Source organism: Apus apus, chromosome 3, assembly GCF_020740795.1.
Source record: "Apus apus isolate bApuApu2 chromosome 3, bApuApu2.pri.cur, whole genome shotgun sequence".
In the NCBI taxonomy this organism is placed as follows: domain Eukaryota; kingdom Metazoa; phylum Chordata; class Aves; order Apodiformes; family Apodidae; genus Apus; species Apus apus.
This window is the reverse complement of record NC_067284.1, coordinates 17,868,315-17,889,137: the sequence shown is the minus strand read 5'-3', so window position 1 is coordinate 17,889,137 and position 20,823 is coordinate 17,868,315. Positions and strand designations below refer to the sequence as shown.

The 20,823-nt window shown below is 42.7% G+C and overlaps 1 protein-coding gene across 2 annotated transcripts in view; it reads left to right on the top strand.

Annotated features, from left to right (window-relative positions):
- Positions 1 to 2,862: 2,862 nt before the first annotated feature.
- Positions 2,863 to 20,823, top strand: part of KCNQ5 (potassium voltage-gated channel subfamily Q member 5) — a 276,106-nt gene continuing 258,145 nt past the window's right edge. For both annotated transcript variants that reach the window (XM_051614780.1, XM_051614779.1), the window contains exon 1: positions 2,863 to 3,817. In XM_051614780.1, the coding sequence (XP_051470740.1) occupies positions 3,462 to 3,817 (356 nt within the window). In that variant the 5' untranslated portion in view covers positions 2,863 to 3,461. The remainder of the gene's footprint in view (positions 3,818 to 20,823) is intronic.

Genomic DNA, 20,823 nt, shown 5'->3' with positions numbered 1-20,823 from the left:
AGTAGTAAATGTCTTAGAAGATAAGTTTACATGCTGTTGCAAAAAACCATATTTTATTACAAATCAGGGGATAAAGGAACATCGTTGCTGCTTCAATTATTTTGTTTCTTTTATTAAAATGGAATCCAGAAGCACTGATTTGAGACAATGTATCAAAAGTAACACATTGGAAAGAAAACCCTGAAAATCCCAAACATCTGTAACATTTTGTTCCTGATCAGGAAAGATTATACGTACCAGCTGATCCTTCCACAAGTCAGGATATATAATATTTGATGTAGACATTTGGAACAAAGCAATGCAATCTTAAAACCAGTGATTTACAATTGTGGAAGAATATGCTGTTCGCACTTGCCATAAAGCACAGTAGCAGCTACTCCCCAACTGCACTTTATCATGACACTTTTCTTGTTCCACCTGCAGGTGGGATATACTGTACCTGCAGCCCTGAGAAGTCAAGATTCCTTGGGATCTTCTTGCCTTGGAGATTTCGTCAAGTAGATCTTCTTACTGACACCTGAACCCAGGGCAACCTTGGACCATGCGGACACACTAGAATTTCACACGACTCATCTCTGTAGGTATTATATACTCTGAAGCCAAAATATCAGGGGAATTTGTTGTCATATAAATGTGGACCAGTATTCTGCAATAAATACTTAGAGGAGGAGCAGATTTTTTACATAGCACAGCCCCTCTGCCTGGTACAGGGCAGGCAGCTGCCTGGGTGCTAATGATCTACCCAGCATTCAATCAGTGTATCATGGCCTGGTTATCTGACATATTAACAAGTAGGAATTTGATTAATTACCATCAATCTCTTCACATAATATATACTTTTCAAAGCATTATTTAATAAAAGATAATTAAAAAATACCTTTTTTTCACACTCTGTAAAAAGAAAATACTAAATTAATCACTAAGAATTTTACTTTTTTGTTTGCTTCTAGCTGTCCTATCATCTATGGCTACTTTCCAATACTGGTCCATACTATTTGGGCTCTCAGACTCCTTTCTGTACTATTATTTAAATAAATAGATGATTTTAAACACCACTAGAGGGCACAGAATTATAACAATATTTCTCAGTGGATCACAAAAAGCACATCAGGAACAAGAGTTCTGTAATTTCCATCACTTATTCTCCAAATCCCCAGTTGAAAGCCTCGACCCTAACAGCGAAGCACGTGTGTGGTTTCACTGCTGCAGGCTGTGCTGTTGCCTAATGAAGCTCAGGCTTCAAGAGCTTGTGGGACAGGAACCTCATTGAGTGGGCTGCACCACCTGCTTGCAGTTGAATGGCACCGTTTAGCTTTCTGGAACTTGAGTACCAACCCTCCAACATTTTACTCAAATGACTAAGGCCAGTAGAGGATAAATCTAAGTATGGTTCCAGAGGCCCAGCTGATGCGAAGGGCATGTTATACATCCTCAACTGTAAATGAGTACATAGGGATGAGAAAAACAAAGAGTATAAACACTTGCATATCAAGCCAGGGAAATGCAAACAAGTAGTAAATGAAGGATTAACTAACTCAATTTCCAATTCAAAGAAAGAGGAGTAGGTATGTGCCACTGGAAAGCTTAAATATTAATGGCGTTGCTGTGGATACTTGTATCAACTACTTAACATCTGTCTTGACATGTGTGCTGTTTCTGCCATCCCTTCAGATGAGCATGAGTGGCCACTGGGGTTCACATGTTTGAAAGTTCTTGTTTGAAGCTGCCTGCACTGGAGGAGGAAGAGCAGTGCAGAAAGGAAGATTAAGCTCATTCACTTAAAGACAACTGATTGAATGGCTCTGGAGACACTGTAGCAGTACGTTAGGGCTGTTGATGTTTCCATGTTGGGTTAGCAGAGGCACTTTCACAGCCAGAATATTACATCTACTTCACTGCTTGCTTACTTCTCCTTTGCTGGAAGCTGGTGTGTTTATCATAGCCTTGAGAGCCTGGCCTCTAACTAGCCAGTACGAAGAAAAAAAACCCCGAAATTCAACTGAATTTCTGAGTGCCTCTTGATTTTCGCATAACATTAGCGTCCACATTGTCACTTTTCATTAACCCTTCCCGAATTAACGTCACCTTTTCACATTGCGGTGACCAGTCTGCACCATCAGTGGCACGTAGCTATTTTTCACCAACTCGGTGCCGAAGTGCGCGGGCGGGGGTTCCCCCTCTTCCCGGGCAGCGGGGGGCCCCGGAGGCGTCCCTGGGGGGCGGCGAGCGCGGCCGAGCCGAGGGGAGCAGCACGGGGGAAGGGGGGTGGGCGGGGGGGGAGCTCCCGCCGAGCACCAGCAATAAACGGCGGCCAAAGCCCCGGGCGGGGAGGCGCGGAGCGGCCGCGCCTGCGGCGTGGTGGGGTGGATTTCTTCTCTCTCTTTTTTTTTTTTTTTTTTTTTTTCCGCAAGCTCACCTTGATGCGGCGGGGAGTTAAAGGCCCGCTCTCGGCAGGGGGAGCTTTGTTTTCTCGGAGCAGCCCGGGCACCGAGCGGCGGCACCGCTGCGCTCCGGCCGCACGGCGCCGGGGCCGGAGCCGCCGGGGACTGGGGGTGAACCCGCCGGGAGGGCATCCCCCGCCGCCGCCGCCGCTGGGATTTGCTCTCTCGCCGCCGCGCGGGGCCGGAGCACGGCGGAAGCGCCGGAGCAGCGTGCGGGACTGCACCGCCCCCCCGGGGGGACACCCGGCGGCTCGCCTGCTCTGCCCCACCCGGGCCGATCACGCTCCCTGCCCGTAGCGGGGTCCCGCCGCCGGCCGAGCCTGCCCCGCGCCGCCGCTGAGACTTACGGCAGTTTTGTTACTTTCTCGGACTTAAATGGACATTTCCCGGGAGCGCGCGTAGCCCGCGGGCGCCGCGTCCCGCCAGCCGCTCGCCGCCCGCCCCGCCGCGGGCACGGCCGTTGCCTTTGCCTCTTGCACCCCGGGACACGGAGGCGCCCGGCAGCGCGGCCCCCGCCGGCCCGCCTTTCTCACCGACTTTCTCCGCCGCTGGGAGCGAGAGCAACAGCTTGCCCGGCCCGGCAGGGCCAAGTGCGGCGGGAGGCAACGAGGGAGCGGGCGGCAAAAGACACATCCGAGCCGCGGCCCGCAGCCCTCGCCCCCGCGGCCTCTCCGCCGGAGCTGCGCGGAGCTGCCCTCCCGTCACCCCGTCCCGGGCCGCGGGGCCAGGCCGGGCGGTGCTGCGGGGGCCGGCGGCGGGGCCCCGCCACCCGGGCGAGGACGCCCCCACGCTCGGGGGGGCGCCCGCTCCCTCGCCGGGGCCCCCGCGAAGCTGCCGCAGCCCGGCCCGCCTCGCCGGGCGCCCAAAGTGGCCCGCGCCCCCGCGCCCCGCGGGCGCCGCCCGGAGACCCTCGGCTCCCGCTGCCTCCTGCGGCCCGTCGCCGCGGGGTGCCTGGCCGCCGCCGCCCGCGCCCTGCTCCGCCGCGGCCCCGGCGCCCGCCCCGGCGCCCGGGGTGATGCCATGCCCCGCAACCACGGCGGCGGGGAGGAGGGCGGCTCCGCGGGGCTCTGGGTGAAGAGCGGCGCGGCGGCGGGCATGAAGGATGTGGAGTCAGGCCGGGGCAGGGCGCTGGCGAGCGCGTCGGCCCGCGGCGACGGCCTGCTGCTCCTGGGCACCGGCGGCGCGGCCGCCCCCGCCGGGCTGCGGGAGGGCCGCCGTGGGAAGCACGGCGCCCGCATGAGCCTGCTGGGGAAGCCGCTGTCGTACAGCAGCGGGCCGAGCTGCCGCCGGAACGCCAAGTACCGCCGGCTGCAGAACTACCTGTACAACGTGCTGGAGCGGCCCCGCGGATGGGCCTTCGTCTACCACGCCTTCGTGTGAGTACCCACCCGCTCCCCTCTCCTCCGTCCCATCCTGTCCCCTCCCGCCCGTTCCCCGGGCTGCCAGCCGCACCTGCCCCCGGCCAGAGCCGGACCACGCGGCGCGCAGCCTCCCTCCTCCTCCTCCTCCTTCTTCCTCTCCCCGAGCATCGCTCCGCCGCCCGCGGCTGGTCCCCGGGGAGGACAAGCACCCCTCGAGTCGCGCCGAAAGTGCCCGGGAGGCATCAGAGGAGGCGGGGGAGCTGCTGCCACCTGCGGCGCGGCGCTCGAAGGGCGACGGAAAATTCGCTCAGCCCTCGGTGGGAGGTGATGGGGGGAAGGTTCTGTTCACCCGGGCAGAAAGAACGGGAGAGCACGGCGGGGAGCACATGCTCGCTTGCCTCCCGGGCGCTTCGGGCCACCGGCTTGCGCGGGGTTGCTGCGCGGGGTTGCTGCGCGGCGCTCCCTCAGCGGCTGGCCCCGAAGTTAGACGGGGGTTCCGCCGTCCCTCCCCGCGACGGCGGTGGCTACGCCGGCGGTATCCGCGGGGTGCGTTTTGCTTCGCGGACACCGCGGCTTGAAAAGTTTAAGCCGCGGAGCCGCACGGCGCGTCTCTCCCTCCCGCGGGTTTCCCAGCGCCCGTGGTCCCCGCCCCGCGGAAGACTGCGGGTGGCGGCGTGGGTCGCGCCGCCTCCTCACGCGTGTCACGGCACCGCGGGTCTCCCGCACCGCGGGATGCTGCGACCCGGGTGCGCCCACCTGCCGCCCGCGGCGCCGGGGCCATCCCCGAGGCTGGGCGCAGTGCCCGGCCTCTGTGCATCGACAGAGCGCTCGGACGGTGTCTGCCAGTCCTGGCCTTTTTTTTTTTTTTCCTTCGCAAGTGACTCCAGCTATCGCCCTCGTTCTGAAAGAGCTGGGGACTGAACTACACGTCCCGTCGCATCGCTTTGCGGAGAGCGGTACCCTCCCCGCGCTGCGAAACTTGTCCTGCTTTACTGCCAGAGGCTTGTCTGCGAGAGCTGTGTGAGGAGCGCTGGGGACTGTAACTACCTAGAGTATCCCCAGGGTCAATGGTGTTCCTTGGTTCATCAGCAAGCCCCTATTTTTACGTGTTTTGGTGATATTCAGGGAAAGGCCCGACTCAAAAGCCAGTTGGATGGCTGAGCAAGAGGTGCAAGACAGTCTGGCACTGTCATTGCGCTGGATCATAGTCCTAGATGGAAACGTGGTAAATTACAGAGGAAGGATGACAGGCATTACTGTATGGGGTTATAATACAAGGTATTTCTATGTTTGACTACAGAAAATGTATAATAAATAAAGCAGAAGATCTAATGGTTATGCTGTAGGTGATTATATTTCCCTGATAGGTGCAGAAATCAAGCTAGCGGTTACAGCAGCTTCGGTGAAGAAGCAGCTGTTCCCTAAGGGCTGTGTGATAGCATCAAGAGTGCTCCTCTCCCAGCAGCAGGGGAATCCTCAAATCCTACTTTAATAAAGGTTTTTATAAGCGAAAAAACACTTTGCCAAAAACATGGCAGTCTGATTAATAAGATACTTTGTGGATAGGTTTATTGAGCAGATCAAATCAGGTATAGATAACAAGCAGCAGAAACATATTTAATATTATATTTTTTTCAGTATAAAGATTTTTGTCTACTTAGAAGATCTGCCTCTTCTATTTTACTGTGAAAATCAACTCGTACAGCATGAACTTTGTTCTTGGAGGGTGTTTATTTGGTATATTTTGCTGTTTGGGTTCTTACAGGTATCATCCAGTGGCTTAGACAGATAAAAATTAATGTTGTGAGAATTACTGAAGTATTTACTGGGAATTATCTTGCTGTGATGCCCGAAGTTGCCATATAAAATCTGTAAATTTTAATTTTGGACCTTTCTTTTTGGGCTCATGATAAAAATCATTAAAACAAGTAAAGTTCAAGTTGAAAATAAGGTTGACAAGTTTAAAGCTAAAAAAAAAAATTTCCAAACAGAGTGAACTCATGACACAGCAGCACTGTAAACAAGGAAGATTGCCAGCTGCGTTTAGATAATTGCCTGCGTAGAAAGAGTGCCAGTTTTAATTTTTAATTGCAAATGGCAATTTTGGCAGCTGTAAATGCCAACATTATTATATCTTTTATCTGAGCAGATCTGTGTGAAAGAGCTTGAAACTTAACTGTAATATAAATGCACCTAGTAATAATATTACCTTTAAGGATCTGTCACTGCTACAGTGTTTAACAAGCATTTGAAGTTCCACTGGATTTCAATTTGACAGTCATTGCCAGTCTATAAATAATTTTTAATGTCTCTATATAATTCTCATGTAATGAGCGCCAGATATTCAGATAATATTTTTGGTGTTTCAGGCTCAGTTTTTTCCAGCCACCTGATCAAATGCAATTGTATCTTGGAAAACATACTTTCTTACAGAATTTAAAAAAAAAAAAAAAAAAAAAAAGAGAAAACTAACAAAGCAAAACAAAACCCGAACTATTTGGAAAAAAAAAAAAAAGTCTTTGGGCAAGTAGCTTAGAGTTGCAAAGACGATACCAAGTACATGGATGAGATGTCTGCACCTACCTCTGCTAAGCTATTCTTGATTGCAGTGGAGCCCGTTATAGCTCTGTACTATTTCTGTTACAGGAATGGGGTAACTGGGGTGAGACCTTTTGCGCAGATCATTGGTCTCCTGAAATAAAGCTCCCTCTGATCCGCGAGTTGAAGTAACACAAGGGTGGTTTCAGAGTTTTAGTCCAAAGTCTTTGATCTAGAAGTTTATTTAGGTTTGCCTGTTTGTTTTTGAGATAAGAAGTGGGGAATTAAGCATCAGTTACAAACAAGAAACCATCCTTGCAGTGATATTTTCATTTTTCATTTCCATAGGGAAAAATACTTCAGACCTGAGAACTGCGCACAGTGCACGCATCTTTTTTCTTTTTGCCTTTCCAAATAAGAGAAAAATAAGCCAACCACCTGAGGAATGAGTGTTGTGACCTACGTTCAGAAGTCAATAGGTTGGTTTATTTGTAAATACAAACTCGCCAAATGTTGAAAGACAGCTGTTCTGCGAAGTTCTGCTGCTAGAGGAAGGTTTTACTCTTGGCCACGGGATTTTCCCTTCAGTATAGTTGTGCTGGGGACTAGAGCCATAAATTGCTTGGCTCTTTTGTGTGCACTTCAGTAGCTCTCTCCATGGAAGCCCTAGTTGAAAATCTAGGCGCTTTTCTGCAAGTTTTTGAAAAACTGCTTTTCAGATACCACAGACTTCTGTTCTTAAAAATTCAGAAACACCGAAAATATGAACACTTGTGAAATCAGAAAAGAACATTCCTTGCATTTGTAAGTAACGAGTCTGTAACTTAAGCTCCTGCTAGTAAAATATTTATGCCATGCCACATCACCTACACATGGAGCATGTGCATATTTAAAGCACGTGCACTTAAGTTAAAATACTGCAATATTGTAACTTCTCAAAAGCATTGTCTTAGGATTTCTTTCTGTTGTTGCTGTTGCTGTTTATTTAGATTATTTTAGGCTATTTGGTTGGATAAAAATGTATAGGCATTGCCTTAGAGTGATCAAAGGGGAAACCCAGATTTGTTGCTAATTTAACTCTGGGTTTCATCTTTGGTTGTCATAAGGATGTTGTATTATTTTTAGTCTTAACTGACATTCTGAAAAAGAAATGTCATGAGATAGTAAGAAAAAAATACTGCTCTTTGATGCTGTTTATGCTGGTAGGATATAATTAATTGCATAAGTTTCCTAATTTAACATATTGGGTGTATTTCGGGGATAATAAAGTTTCTGTTTCTTACTGACTTCTCTGTAATGTATGCCATGCAAAAGTCTTTAATGTCTGTTGTGAGGATGTCCTTCTCTTTACAAAGCCACCACCTTTTGCTCTGGAAGCTTCTGAATCACAAATCGCAGGGCTGGATGCGTGCACAAGGGCGGTATCACTTTGCATGACCTATGCTGATAAGTTTCCATGGTCATCCTTAGTTGGCTGTTGTTGAACATGGAAGATACCGTGGCTAGATGAATTTCAGAGCCTGTGCGATGTTCTTCTAGTCCTTCGCGTTACTGATGGAAAGAGGCTTAAATATTATTTCTAAAACGATGTAACGATGCCATCAAAGGTTTAACTAGCTATTTTAGTTTTCCTGATCTGCTGGAAAGGACATAGCTTGCTAATGATCAGATGGGTATTGAACTCAGCGCCTGAGCTGACAGTGCAGCATCATATTGTGCCATTGTATAATTAGGGGTGCTCCTCATTCCGATGAAAAAAATGCTAATGTGCAGCACCCGCAATACTTTCTCATACTGTGATGAAGTAGGAGAAATTATTTAATTTCTTCATGTTACCCATCTCAAGGCATCTAATGAACTAGTTTGAGGTACTCTGTACATGGATCTGTGGCTTTCATCTTTACAAGTACCATTTGAGAGTCAGGGTCTCATGTTGTTAGCGTAACAATATACTTCTATATACTTAAAAAAAACCCCACAATAGCATGACATTTACAAATAATGAATAATAGGGTTGACAACATAAATTATATGGCAAAGCAAATCTTATTAGGTACTAAGCAGGTAAAAAATTAAAACTCTTTAACAGTAACACCTAAACTTTAGTAGGTATTTTATTTCAGGGAGTGACAGTGGATCATGGTGGATACTTAGATGCACTTCAGAATAATCTGCAGCAGTTTGTCACATCTGAGTCTGTGGTTCTATATGTGTGTGTATTTCTCACTTAAATGTTATTTGGAAGGGGCATTTGGAAGTCACCCAGTCCAGCTGAAAGACACATTCTTACCAGTAATGTCATCTGGGCTTTGTCTAGACAGGTCTTAAACTTCACTGGCTTGAGGTCCCTCTGCCTTGCTGAGTAACCTGCAGATCTGCAACATGCACTGGTTAAAAAAAAAAAAAAAGGGTTTTGGCATGGGAAGAGAAGGACAGAAGAGCCAGCCCAAACCTCCCAAGTGGCATTTTGCAAGTCTTTGTCCCTTTAGGTGTCATCTGGCACTTTTAGCTTGTGACTTCCCTTCAAGTAGCTGTTGGATCACCTTCTTGCCAGACTCAAACAAGCTCAGCTGCCCCAACTTCTCTATGTAGGACACAAGCTTGAGGCCTCAGACTATCTTGGTTGCTCTCCTGCATCTCTTTCAGCTTCTACACATCCCTGTTCAGCTGGCTGGGGGCACAGCTGGGTGTCATACTGTGAGGCCACATTGAGCAGAGGAGAAAAACAACTTTCTTCAGCCTGCTGGCCCTACTTCTCTAGTGTAGTTGTATGTTGTTTGCCTTATTTCTGATGAGGGCCATACTGTTGGCTTGTACTCAACCTACTGTGTCCTCAGGAATGCCAGGGCCCTTTTTGGTGGGACTGCTGCCCAGACAGAGGGTTCCCAGCCTGTATGGGTGCATGGGATTATTCTACAGCAGATGCAGAGCTCTGTTTTTCTCTTAATTGGTTTTAATGTTCATGTTCTGTATTTTCTTGTGCTATCTCATTCACTATACGCTGACCAAAGAAGTGGACACAAAACAATCTTCAAAACCGTTTGTACTTTCTCTGTGATTCGCAGAGAAGATGAAACGGTCAACGATGTTTCATTCCTCCTCTTTCCTGATGTTGTTTGTGGACAGCAGTCCTCTTCTAGAACCCTGTCACAAGCAATAAATAACATCTAGGTTATTGTTTTCACTTGTTTTTTTGTTGGAGAGCTATTGCCTACCTCAAGATTTTCAGTAGATAAGTATCAGGAATGTTAATTATGTGACGTATACTTACCTTAGCAAAATACTGTTTCACATTTTATTTTTTCATGCTTGGTCTACTAAGTTTTCTCATTTGTTTGGCCTTACTTTCTGATTCAAGAGTGGTGATCCAGGGGAAACAACTAATTTGCCATAGAAATCAAAACTGATCCTCAGTGTCCTAGAAAGAAGAGAACAAAAGGCTTTCTTTGATAGAGTCACAAAGACCTGGACTGGTGAAAGTACATGCAGATGGACTATCTTGTATATGTCATTAGATTTATTTCTCAGATGGGATTAAGAATTGTGTATATTGCTGGGAAGGTGGAGAGCCTCTTAGGTTAGTGTTTGGGTTTCTAATTTTTAAATAAATGTACAACATTTGCACACAGGGTATTCTCTGTCTCTTCCTCATCTTTAAGCAAGAAGTGAGAGTAGAACTTGCTTTAAGATTTGCTGAATATTTTTTTTTCCACATGCAAAAATAATGTGATTAGCATTATATTTGGGGGTGAGAGCCCTACCTTAGATGTGTATTTCTTTGTGTGCCAGTCTTGGATGTGACATTTCTTGTCTTTCTTACAGAGTGTCTTATATATATGATTTGGGCACTCCTGATTAACATTCTGTGGCCTCATATGGTGAAAGATGTTGCCTAAAATTATAGATGTTGTCCAGAGGTTGAGTGATTTATTAATAAGTAATGTAAGATCAAATATATGCTGTCTCAAAGGAACAGCTATTTTAGAGGATGCAAAAGATTTTATAAGGGTTTTAGTTGCATATGAGACAGTACTTATGTGGCAGATTTTCAGGGTAGGCTCTAGACAATAGCTTAATGATCTAGACACCTTTTTTTTTTTCTTTTTTTTTTTTCTTTTTTTCCCTCCCAATACTTTTTAAGCTTCTGTCGTATTTGACTTCTAAACCAAAAAGAACGTCATGATACCTGCACAGACTTGATGCTCTTTCCATGACCCAAATCTGAATATATTTTAATAGCTATTCACCATATTTTACTGTTGTTGTTTGTAGCTTAATTAAGTTCCCTGAACAGGATTAAAGTACAATTGAGCTAGTATTTTTGCAATAATTGCAAATAATTTCTAGCATCAACAAAACTGAATGCCAGTGATCATTCAGTCATTCATAGTGATTTCCCTATTCATGAGAATAAATAGAATATTTAAAAATGCAGTGAGATTTTTCATAATAGTTTTAATGGAGAGGAAGAGTGTATGGTTTGTAACTTTATTAATCTTTTTATGGAGAAAATATATAGAAAGAAAAAACGTTTGTTCCTGGACAACCTAAATTCCTGACATTGCAAAAAAAAAACTTACTGCTATACGGCAGTTGCTTCTGAATAATTCAAAGGTAAAACTTAATTGGCAAGTGATTAACATTCTTACATGGTTCATATTTCCATTATCATAATGTCTGGTGAAAATTAATGAAATTTGCCACTGATTTTAATTGAAGCAAAAGTGAGTCTTCTGCACACAGGTCTTCTGCAGAGATGGAGTAGAAAGTATAAATAACACTATCTAATGAAAAATCTTTACTATGTCTATATAATATACATTATTTGCTACATTATTTCTAATGAGGCAAATGTTTGTTCTTAAAATAAATGATCCTTTTTCCCTTTGCAAACCATTAACAGAGCATGCATTCTTAACTTTTTAAAATTAATGCTGGTGTATTGAGATTTACTTGTAAAGATGTATTATATAAACTATACTTAGTTTGGGAAAACTTGTATGTTTTTTTCTCCTTTCTTGTTTTCAGTTAGAGATTTTTTTAAAGTTTGGTATACGTATTTCCTGTAAAACAGCAGATGTAGATTACCCAAGGGATTGCCATCATAGGCCAGATTAAGGTAGAAAATTCATCAGCTGTATGGTTTATCAATTGCAAAATAATTTTAAGCTTTTGCTGTGTTCATGTGCAAAGTACACTTCCTTTAAAGATATTAATTAAAAGTTCAAAGGCTGTCTTACAGGTCAACTGCACTTAATCAAGAAATATTTTCAATTTTCTGTTGAGCAATAGGTTGATCTTCTGATAGCTGTCTGGGTTGCAGTATAATTGCGTTACAGGAAGCTCAGCAAAACGTTCATCACTTTGGGCACTGAAGTGTAGTCTTCAGGCAGTGTCTTCCACTTGAAAGACTGTGTGATTAACTTCTAAATATATACAGTCCGGTCGAGTGATTCAGAGGTGGACACAATCCTCCAGCTAGACATACATGAATTTCTCTGGCCTTCACCCGAGAAAATCTTCAAACATAAACATCTGTGTATTCCTTAACAGAGATGGCTGTAAATATGTATATAAGCATTTTCTCAAAGAAGCATTTTCAAACCCACGGAGTAGCTGTAGCTTCCTTTCATTATGCTACTGTGCATTCAACGGGTAATTCACTTTTTTCTCACCACTCGTATGGAATTAAGTTGAACAAATGAATCATTCTCTTAAACTGATTAGAAATAATGAAGAAAGGAAGTTCTGTACCTGCTCACTTCTTGATTTAAGCAATATATTCCTGTTTGTCTTGGCATTCTTCTTGCTTCCTTCTAGTTCAACAAAGCAAACATATGACGCCTTTTAAGATTTCTGTAGTTTTAATTATTTTATTGTAGTCATACCTGATATTACATGGTAGCAACAGACTGTGCCAGCAGTCAAATATGATAAAACCTAGACAGTAAAATCTTTCTGCTTTGAGAGGAAAAATTTGCTGCTGAACACATTCAGACACCTCCCTTAGTTCACTAGTGTTGTAGACTGGAGCATCTGCACACACCCTTTTGAGGTCATTCAGTCAGAAATAGCATCTAACTTCGCTGAGAGCATTAAATTGTTTTGTACGACCTCTGCTCATCCATAACCATGGTATCTGAGAATTACCCATTAGAAGCAAATGCACAAATCTTCCTCTTCCAGGCAGTCTTGGCAGGAGTGCACTTAAAAGTTACTGCGGAGGCCTTTCAAAGTAAGTGAAAGGATCCTGCCATACCTGAGAGGGCTTTTTGTGGGAAAATAAAGATGAAATATTGTTTTGGATGTTTTTCTGTAAGCAAGGGGGGTAGAGGGTGCCTCATCCTTGGCAGTGAGCTTGAAAATGGAGGTCAGTCTCCCCAGAAGACAAGTCGGTATCAGTAACCATGTCTTTTCAATGGCAAAACTGCAACATTTTCAGACAATGATGGGTGGTGGTTCATTGAAAGCTGGTGTGGTGAGGCTGAAGCAGCATCTGCACTGCCGCCAGGGCTGGTGCACTGCTGCTGTCTTCTTCCCTTCAGGTGGCCCAGCACCAGAGAAGAAGCATTGCCATGTTGCCAGGAAATCACACAGCAAACTCAACAGCTTGAAAAACACTTTTAAATGCAAGGAAGTTACACTGACTGAGATCAGAAGTAGTCTCTAAAATCACTAGAAGGAAAGAATCTCTGTTTCTGCTCTTGTCTCTGCAGTTTATACTTTCCTGTAGAATGTGTTTTTTTCACACCCATCAGAGCAACCATTGCCACAGGAAGGAGCACAGACTTGCTCTTTGCTGCTCTCTGCGAAAGGGTGTGTATAGGTTACAGGAAATGTAAAGCAGCATGTGAATGAGCTACTTGCAGGTATTTGTAACGAGGAGGAAAGAAGAGCATGTGCTGCCAGTTGGAGGGTTTTTCATAGGCCTGTCGCTCAGACCCTTCTGAAGTGCAGTTGGGAGATAGAATCATTTAAGTTGGAAAAGACCTTTAAGATTGAGTCCAACCGTAAACCTATCACTGTCAGGTCCACCACTAAATCGTGTCTTTAAGTACCAGATCTACACAGTTTTTAAATACCTCCAGGGACTGACAACCCTTTCAGGGTGAAGAAATTTTTCCTAATAGCAATCTAAACCTCCCCTGGCACAACCTGAGGCCATTTCCTCTCATCCTGTCATTTGTTACTTTGGAGAAGAGACTGACACCCACCTCTCTAGGTCTTCTTTCAACCTCCTTTTCTCATGCCTTTGGCCCCACCTATTTGTTTTTACTAGAAATGTTAATAAAATGTTGTGTTTTCTTTTCAAGTAGGTTGCAGTACACTACAGTTAGTTGCAGTAAGTGTACATGCTTTCAAGTGATTTATTTAATTGTTAGTAATTTAATCTGTGGATGTTTCTTTCTTTAAGATTTCCTGAATGAATGAATCTGTAGACTGAAGATGAAGCACAATTCAGAATAAATGAGGAACAGCTTTGCTAATGTCTGTGTCTTGTAAATTTCCCCTTAAGCTTAGAAACAATAAATTATGCTTAGTGGTTGGAGATACTGTCTGGAATGAAGTTAGCCTTTCTCAAAGGTCACACTGCTGACTAAACTTGTGATTTGGCTTCCACAAATAATCTGCCGGGGTATTGGAACTGAGAGGTTATGGTAGGCAGTGATGAGGCAGGTGACGATCCTGAATGATACTCTTTGGAAGGAATTCTGATTTTCATCCTAAAAATACATTTAGACATACTTCATAGTGGTTAACACAGTTAACAGTTTTAGGCACTTACATAGTAGTAATAATGAAACTGAGCGTTGATAAAAGCTCTATCTTTCAATCAGTCAGGGATGATGGCTGAATTAGAGACATGTTTATGAAGCTTCTGAAGTTACACTGGAGAAATTCTTCTGTGGAGAGAAGGCGGCCTGTCCTGAAACCTTCGAAGCTACTTCATTGTGTGTGGGCACTTGGCATGAGATTTTGCTGTTTGGAGATGTGTGTAGGGAGAGTTACGGTGGGAGTATTTGTGGAATTGCAGAGGCAGGAGTAGTTATCTAAGTGGGAATAAAATCACTGAGGTGAAGAAGAATTTATGAATGTCTACTTGATGGTAACAGTACTTGACTGATACTGAATATTGTTTTCAGGTTAGAATTATGCTTTTCTTATATTAATAATAAGGTTTTAATTAACTTTTTTCCCCATTTATTATCTACTTTATTTAGAGACAAAGCTGAAGTACCAGTGGGAATCAATTTATTTAGTTTATACATGAATAAAACATACTATTGATCTATAAATTTTTCTTCCATTGAGGTCTTGACTCTGTGTGCAGACCTGAGGAAATAATCACTAATATTTTTACCACAACATGAAAATTTCATGTACTGCCTGATGGTGTTTCTGATCTGTTTTTCTTTGGTAAATGTTGGTGTACACTTCCTTGCTGAAATTGAACATTGGCTGGTTTATTCTCTTCTGGGTCTACTCTGCTGGAGCTTAGGTCACTTTTTAGCTGCTCTTGCAGGTCATTTGACAGAAGTGAAGCAGTTGGGTCTGCACAGTGCAGTCCAATATCTGTCATTCAGCATGGCTACATCTACACTTGGAGGAAAACCTTAGGAGGTGCATCTGAAATTCCAGTACTTCTGAATACCCTTTAGCTCAGTGAGAATTACAGTCCTCAATGACTTTTTCTGTAGGAAGGAATTCATTCAGTCTTATTCCTGTCCAGGGAATTTCTTCTTGAAACCATAGCCGTGTTCATGATACCATAAAATTTCAAAGACATCAAAAAATATGAGAATATGAGAATAAATGCATAATTGCTGGTGTTCATTAATGGGAAAGCTGGAGCTTAATTACCTGTACCAAACTGAAGTGTGATATCCCACCAGTAAGTGTCAGAAATATTTACTTGCAAAAATCCTTTGTATTATTTTGATCTCCAGTATTTTTTTTCTGCCCGTATCTGTAAATTACCTCACTGCAGTGAAAGGTTATGGCATTTTTTTTGGCTTGCCTTCATCACCAGCTTTAGGAGTTAATAATAAAATGGATAGTGACCAAAGATTTAGATTTATTAGTACATCACAGTGACATTTCAGGTATGATCTGTATCTTTAAGATAAAATTAACTAGCAGAGTGCTCAGAAATATGATTTTATGGAATTTTGATTGTATTTTTCAGGTTTACAAAATCGTACTGTTTCGTCTTGAATGTAAGAGAGGCAAATCTCTGTGAAATTATTAAAATGAAAACAATCCTGGATGAAATTGTAAATAGTTGTAAATATTTTGAAGTCATTTGGAGAAGAGTCAGTCAAGTGCATTTTGATTTTGGGCATAAGTATAATAGGGAGATCCACTCATTTCCAAATACCTACATTTAGCATCCTGCAGTGAACCAGCACTTGCCTTCATTCCAGCCCGGTGTGTATCACAGAGCTGTGTCTTGTGAACATGCAGGGTATCTGCTGTATTCTCTGTGTTGTGATGGCTCAGGAATAAAGTTCTGTCCTTCAGCTTCACCTTTACATGTGAAGCATACTGTAATGGACATGTGACATCGGGTGGTTCTGCTGTTGCAAGTATGGATCTGTGGATTGATTTCAAACTGAGGGCTGCCTTGCCTACCTCTAGAGGGTGTGCAGGTGACAGCAACAAATCACTACACATACAGTTCAGATTGTTTTCTGGCAGGAGGATAAAACTGGTATCTTGCAGTGTAGCCCTGGGAATTACTGGTTATGTGTTCTAAAAAATAATTAATGTTTTTAGTTTTGTTGAAAACAGTACTTAATGCAGAATACTGAAAAACTGTTGGAGTACCTTCTGAGACTGATGGCACACCCAGCCACAGCTCTGCAGGATGTCACTCACTAAACCACAAACTCCTTTCATGCAACTGATGCAGGAGATGCAAGTTCATGATTAAATAATACCAAGTATCTTCATCAGTTTTGTTCTTGGATGTTCTATTTACCTGTCTAACCATCAGTCAGTGCCTTAGATGCTCTGAAAACAGTAAAAAAATCTCCACGGAAGTCTGTGTGTTTTATTGAAATAATATGGAAAAGCAACACAACGGCATTGGTCAGCGTCATAGGTCAGAGTGTCAGTTCTCCCCCAATCTTTTTCTAAATCAGCACAGACAGTAGTGTCACTGTCCTTTATTCAGGATGGTAACCTGGCCATCATTGTTGAGATGAACCTTCATCATTCCTAATATGATTTCTGCCTACCTAATATCTCAAAGGTATGACCTGTCTTGCTACAGCTCAAACTGTTGCTCAAACTTTCAATATTTCAGTTCTTGCAGCCTCCTTCTGTTTTGACTCAGCTGCAGGTTCCAAGTCACAGGCTCGTCCCTGTGACTGCATAACCCTGCCCCTCAGGACAGACAGAGCTGCTCTTGATGCCTAGGGAGAAAGTAATTTTTCTTATCTTTCAAAAGCTGTAAAAAGCATCTGGCTAGTTAATTTTTAAAATTACATTTATAACTGAATAACGAAAACAGAAAGTCAACTTTGCACAATTCATTAAGTGGAAAAAAAGAACAAATGAAACTGTTCCTTTTTGCTGAATCTGACGACCTCAGCAACACGTGATAGAAATGCTGTTCATTCTACAATAAACTACTGACTGCAGAAGACTAGCATGGGTGCATCTCTAACTTACTGCAACTGAACCAAAACTGTAACTAAAACTATGTGTTATTTTTTTCCCAGTCATTTTTTTGAAAGTGACACTTATTTTGGCAGATACTGACTGAGCTCTTACATTGGCTAGGAATTTCACTGTGCAATGATTTTATGAATGTAATATATCTTGTGGTTAATGAAAGTTTTCTGAAGGTACTGGGCTTTGTCTGAAGATACTGAGTTAGAGAAATGGATGACTGGTGGAAGATCAAGAAGAATGGCAATGCAGCTTCCCCGTATGCGGCAAGGATACCAGGATGCAGGTGAAAGTAGAGATACTCCCAGTCTTACAACTTTTTCTGAGGCTGGGAGCTAAAAAAACAGTAGATACTGAGTGGCTGATAAAGACTAGTAAGAATGTCAGGAAAATACTCAGCCCTGAGAGAACAGGTTGCTGTCAGTCTCGTGGGTTCTTCAAAATAGGCTGTTATTAAAATCCTAGGGCCTGACAAACTTAGAGATGGGTAGCCATGATTTGGAGTAGTTTGTTCATTTTAAAGGGTGTATTTTTACGAATGACTCTGCTTCTCTTAAAACAGGCTTCTGCATCTGCATGCTTTTGCAGTCTGTAGTGTGGAATAAGGATGGACTTAATGTGCCTGAACTAGTTTAATTAATTTCAACTGATCATATCGCCATGTCTTTTGAGACATTCTACCAAACTTTTAAAGCCTTGTGTAAATCATGTGCAAACTCTTGAAAAACTGGAGTTAAAAGTTATATTTTTTTCTTGTGACATAGAATTTGTTGCACATGCAAATACACACATACTGAAGTCTTCCAGTTGTCTTTTACGTTTGCCTTTCAAGTGCCTCAGAGAACGAGCTGAGAAAGATAGAAATGTTTGGCCTCTCCATTGGTGCAACCTTAGCAAACCAATGAGAACCCACACCTTCCTGAAACCCCACCCTTTTTTGTGTAGAGGCCTTTGTCTTCTCCAGAGACAAGGAAAGTAAGACTATCAGTTCTTTTATCCTGAGTGGGAAAAAAAACAAACGTACTGGAAAAGCATGGTTATTATTGTTTTTTTTTTTCTATGTGGAGAGTCATGGCAAGCTTTTGAATCTGAAGTGAAGTCTTTTCTAGATTGTTTTTCCAACAGAAAGGTGAAGAAAACCTTATTTTTCTTCTTAGCAGATTTCAGATGTTTTCTAAAAAGCCACTCAAAATAAAGATATTTGACTTCCCTTTGAGTGGCTTTTTAGTTACTCTGCTGGTCAATTTTTTCTTCTTTTGGCTTGCTCAGTTGTTTCCTAAGGAACTAATGATCTTTTCCTACCTCTGTGCTCTCTGATTAACTCAGAGGTCCACAGAACTGGAACATAAGGCCTTGCTAATGGTCACCCTTGTAAGGAGACCCCGGGGACATTGCTGAGGGGTGAAAAGAGCACAGCTTTTATCACAGTGGTTTATTTCCTTTGAAATTCTAACCTGGCATTCAGCTCACACTGTTTCAGGCTTTCAGAAAACTCTCTGATGCATTCAAGCATGAAGGTGTTTATATATATATATATATGTGTGTGTGTGTCTATATATATGTATGTGTCTATATATATGTATGTGTCTCTATATATTTCTATATATGAAGTGCTGACATACATTGTGCCCTCATTAATAAAAGCAGGGAGCAATTTATATTTTGTTGAGTCAGACACCAGGACTTTTGCATAGAGAAGCCTTGAGCAGGTACAAATGGCAGACCACATCCTGAAGCTCTTTACTAGCCATCAATCCCAGGCCCAATCCAGAAGCTCAAGCAAAATACCAGTGAAGTAACAAGATGCTTTTATCTTCATAGTCTTGACTTTTCTGACAGTGCTATGTAATTTAAATAAAATTCTACTTTAGGTTTCCCTTAGCCTTGTGTCATTGCTGTCTTGTGCAGCCTCACAAGTGATCATAAGCTGTGTGAACTGTGGTGTGTTATGTGGTAAATCACCTAGAGCTGGAATGGATTGCAGTATGCTGTAGACAATGTTTTTAGATCTTTTCTTTAACTATTTGCAACGAATAACAGATTGTAAGTAGCAAAATGCTTTGCCTTGAGAAGTGTCCATTAAAATACTGCTGCAAAAGTAACCTTAGAGTTTGGAAAATTACACGGTACAAAATTATGCATTTTGCTGCATACAGTGTTATTCATTTCTGAAAATTATTTGCTGTCTTGCAGGCATGAAAATCTCGATATGTTCCTAATCTAAGATTAATAGAAAATACTTCAGTATTTCAAATGGCTCTGATTATATGTTTGCAGTGTTGTTCAAAGCAGTATTTAATAGTTTGGTTTAAAAGTTTGTTTCTTCATAATGAATATAGATGAACAATATATATTTTCATAAATCTAAAAAACCCTGTGTGTATAGCACACCTGATGTTAAGTTGCCACATGGCTTGCAATTTAGAATAACTTCCATTTAGAAAATGACCTTACAAGTTAGTAAAATGACTGGATTAGCAATGTTACAATGGTTATATGGAAAAGCAGCTGTTAATGGAAAGTTCTTAATATTGGCATGGATCACTTACTGGTTTCTCTTTTAGTGGTTTCTCCTTCTCTGGCAGTTGGACTCAATGACCATTAAAGGTTCCTTCCAACTTAAATATTCTTCTCTTCTCTTCTCTTCTCTTCTCTTCTCTACTCTACTCTACTCTACTCTACTCTAATTTACTGTCAACCTTGTCTCTATAGGTAGTGGTTATCAATTACCATAATGGCTTTATAGTTCTCACTCCATTCTCTTACTGTTATCATAAATTTTTAACTTTCCTGAAATTGAAGTATCAAACATGTGGATTAATCTACTATTTTGTTTTGTGCTTTGACAGCCAAGTTTGTGTGCTAATTATTAATGACCACCCTTGGGGCATGAAAACAAATATCCTAATGCTCTCACATTTTCTTTTGAAATCTCTGGGGCCAGATTTGTTCTAGTTGATTTACAGCATTTGCTGCATAGTATTGAGAGAAAGAAAACAAAACAACTGCACCCCCAACATAGAAATGTTTCAGAGTGAAGAGACCTAAAGGAGCGTGTTTTTTTGGGGGTCATCTGATCAATTACCCACCTTTTCTGGACCACTTGCAAAATACAGCACCTGAGCTTACCTTTGAAGCTTGAGGTGAATGACAAAGTCTCAGCATGAAGTGCTAGTTAAGTCTGGTTTTGTACCAGTCCTGTGCTTGTCAGGCATGTTAAAGGAATTAATCTTCTGGTTGGAAGATTCTGTCTATAGAGAGGAACGTTTATCAAGGATTTATAAAGGTTTAAAAAGGTGGTAGATAATGGTTGGCAAAGATATCATCACTGCTTTAGTGCACTTACCCTCATTTTATGCTTAGTGCTGTTCTGTAACATCAGTTTAGAATAGTTGGTCCTCTGACTCAGACTGCCTACACTCACAGTTGTGATGATACTCTTGGTAGTACTCGGGACAACTACTACTTTGAAACTGTTTCCTGTTGTGATCTTCCTTACAGTGTGGTGTGTGCTGATATGTTACAACTTGCAGCTTGCAGTGTTTTATTGCTTAATTTAACCATAGCTTGCATTTCTTATGGTTTGATTGGCTGGCAAAGCCTGCAGAAATTCTGAGTCAGATGCACCTATTTCTGGATGCCCAGTATAATTAGGTGCAGCCCTGAAGCAACACGTTTTGTGCAACTTTCCAGGCACAAAAAATGCAGAAATACAAGGGATGGTTTAAAAATTGTTTGGAAAAAAATGCCTTCTGACTTTGAATTACAATTATACTTGTTCTGATGAGACTCTTGATAATGCTGAG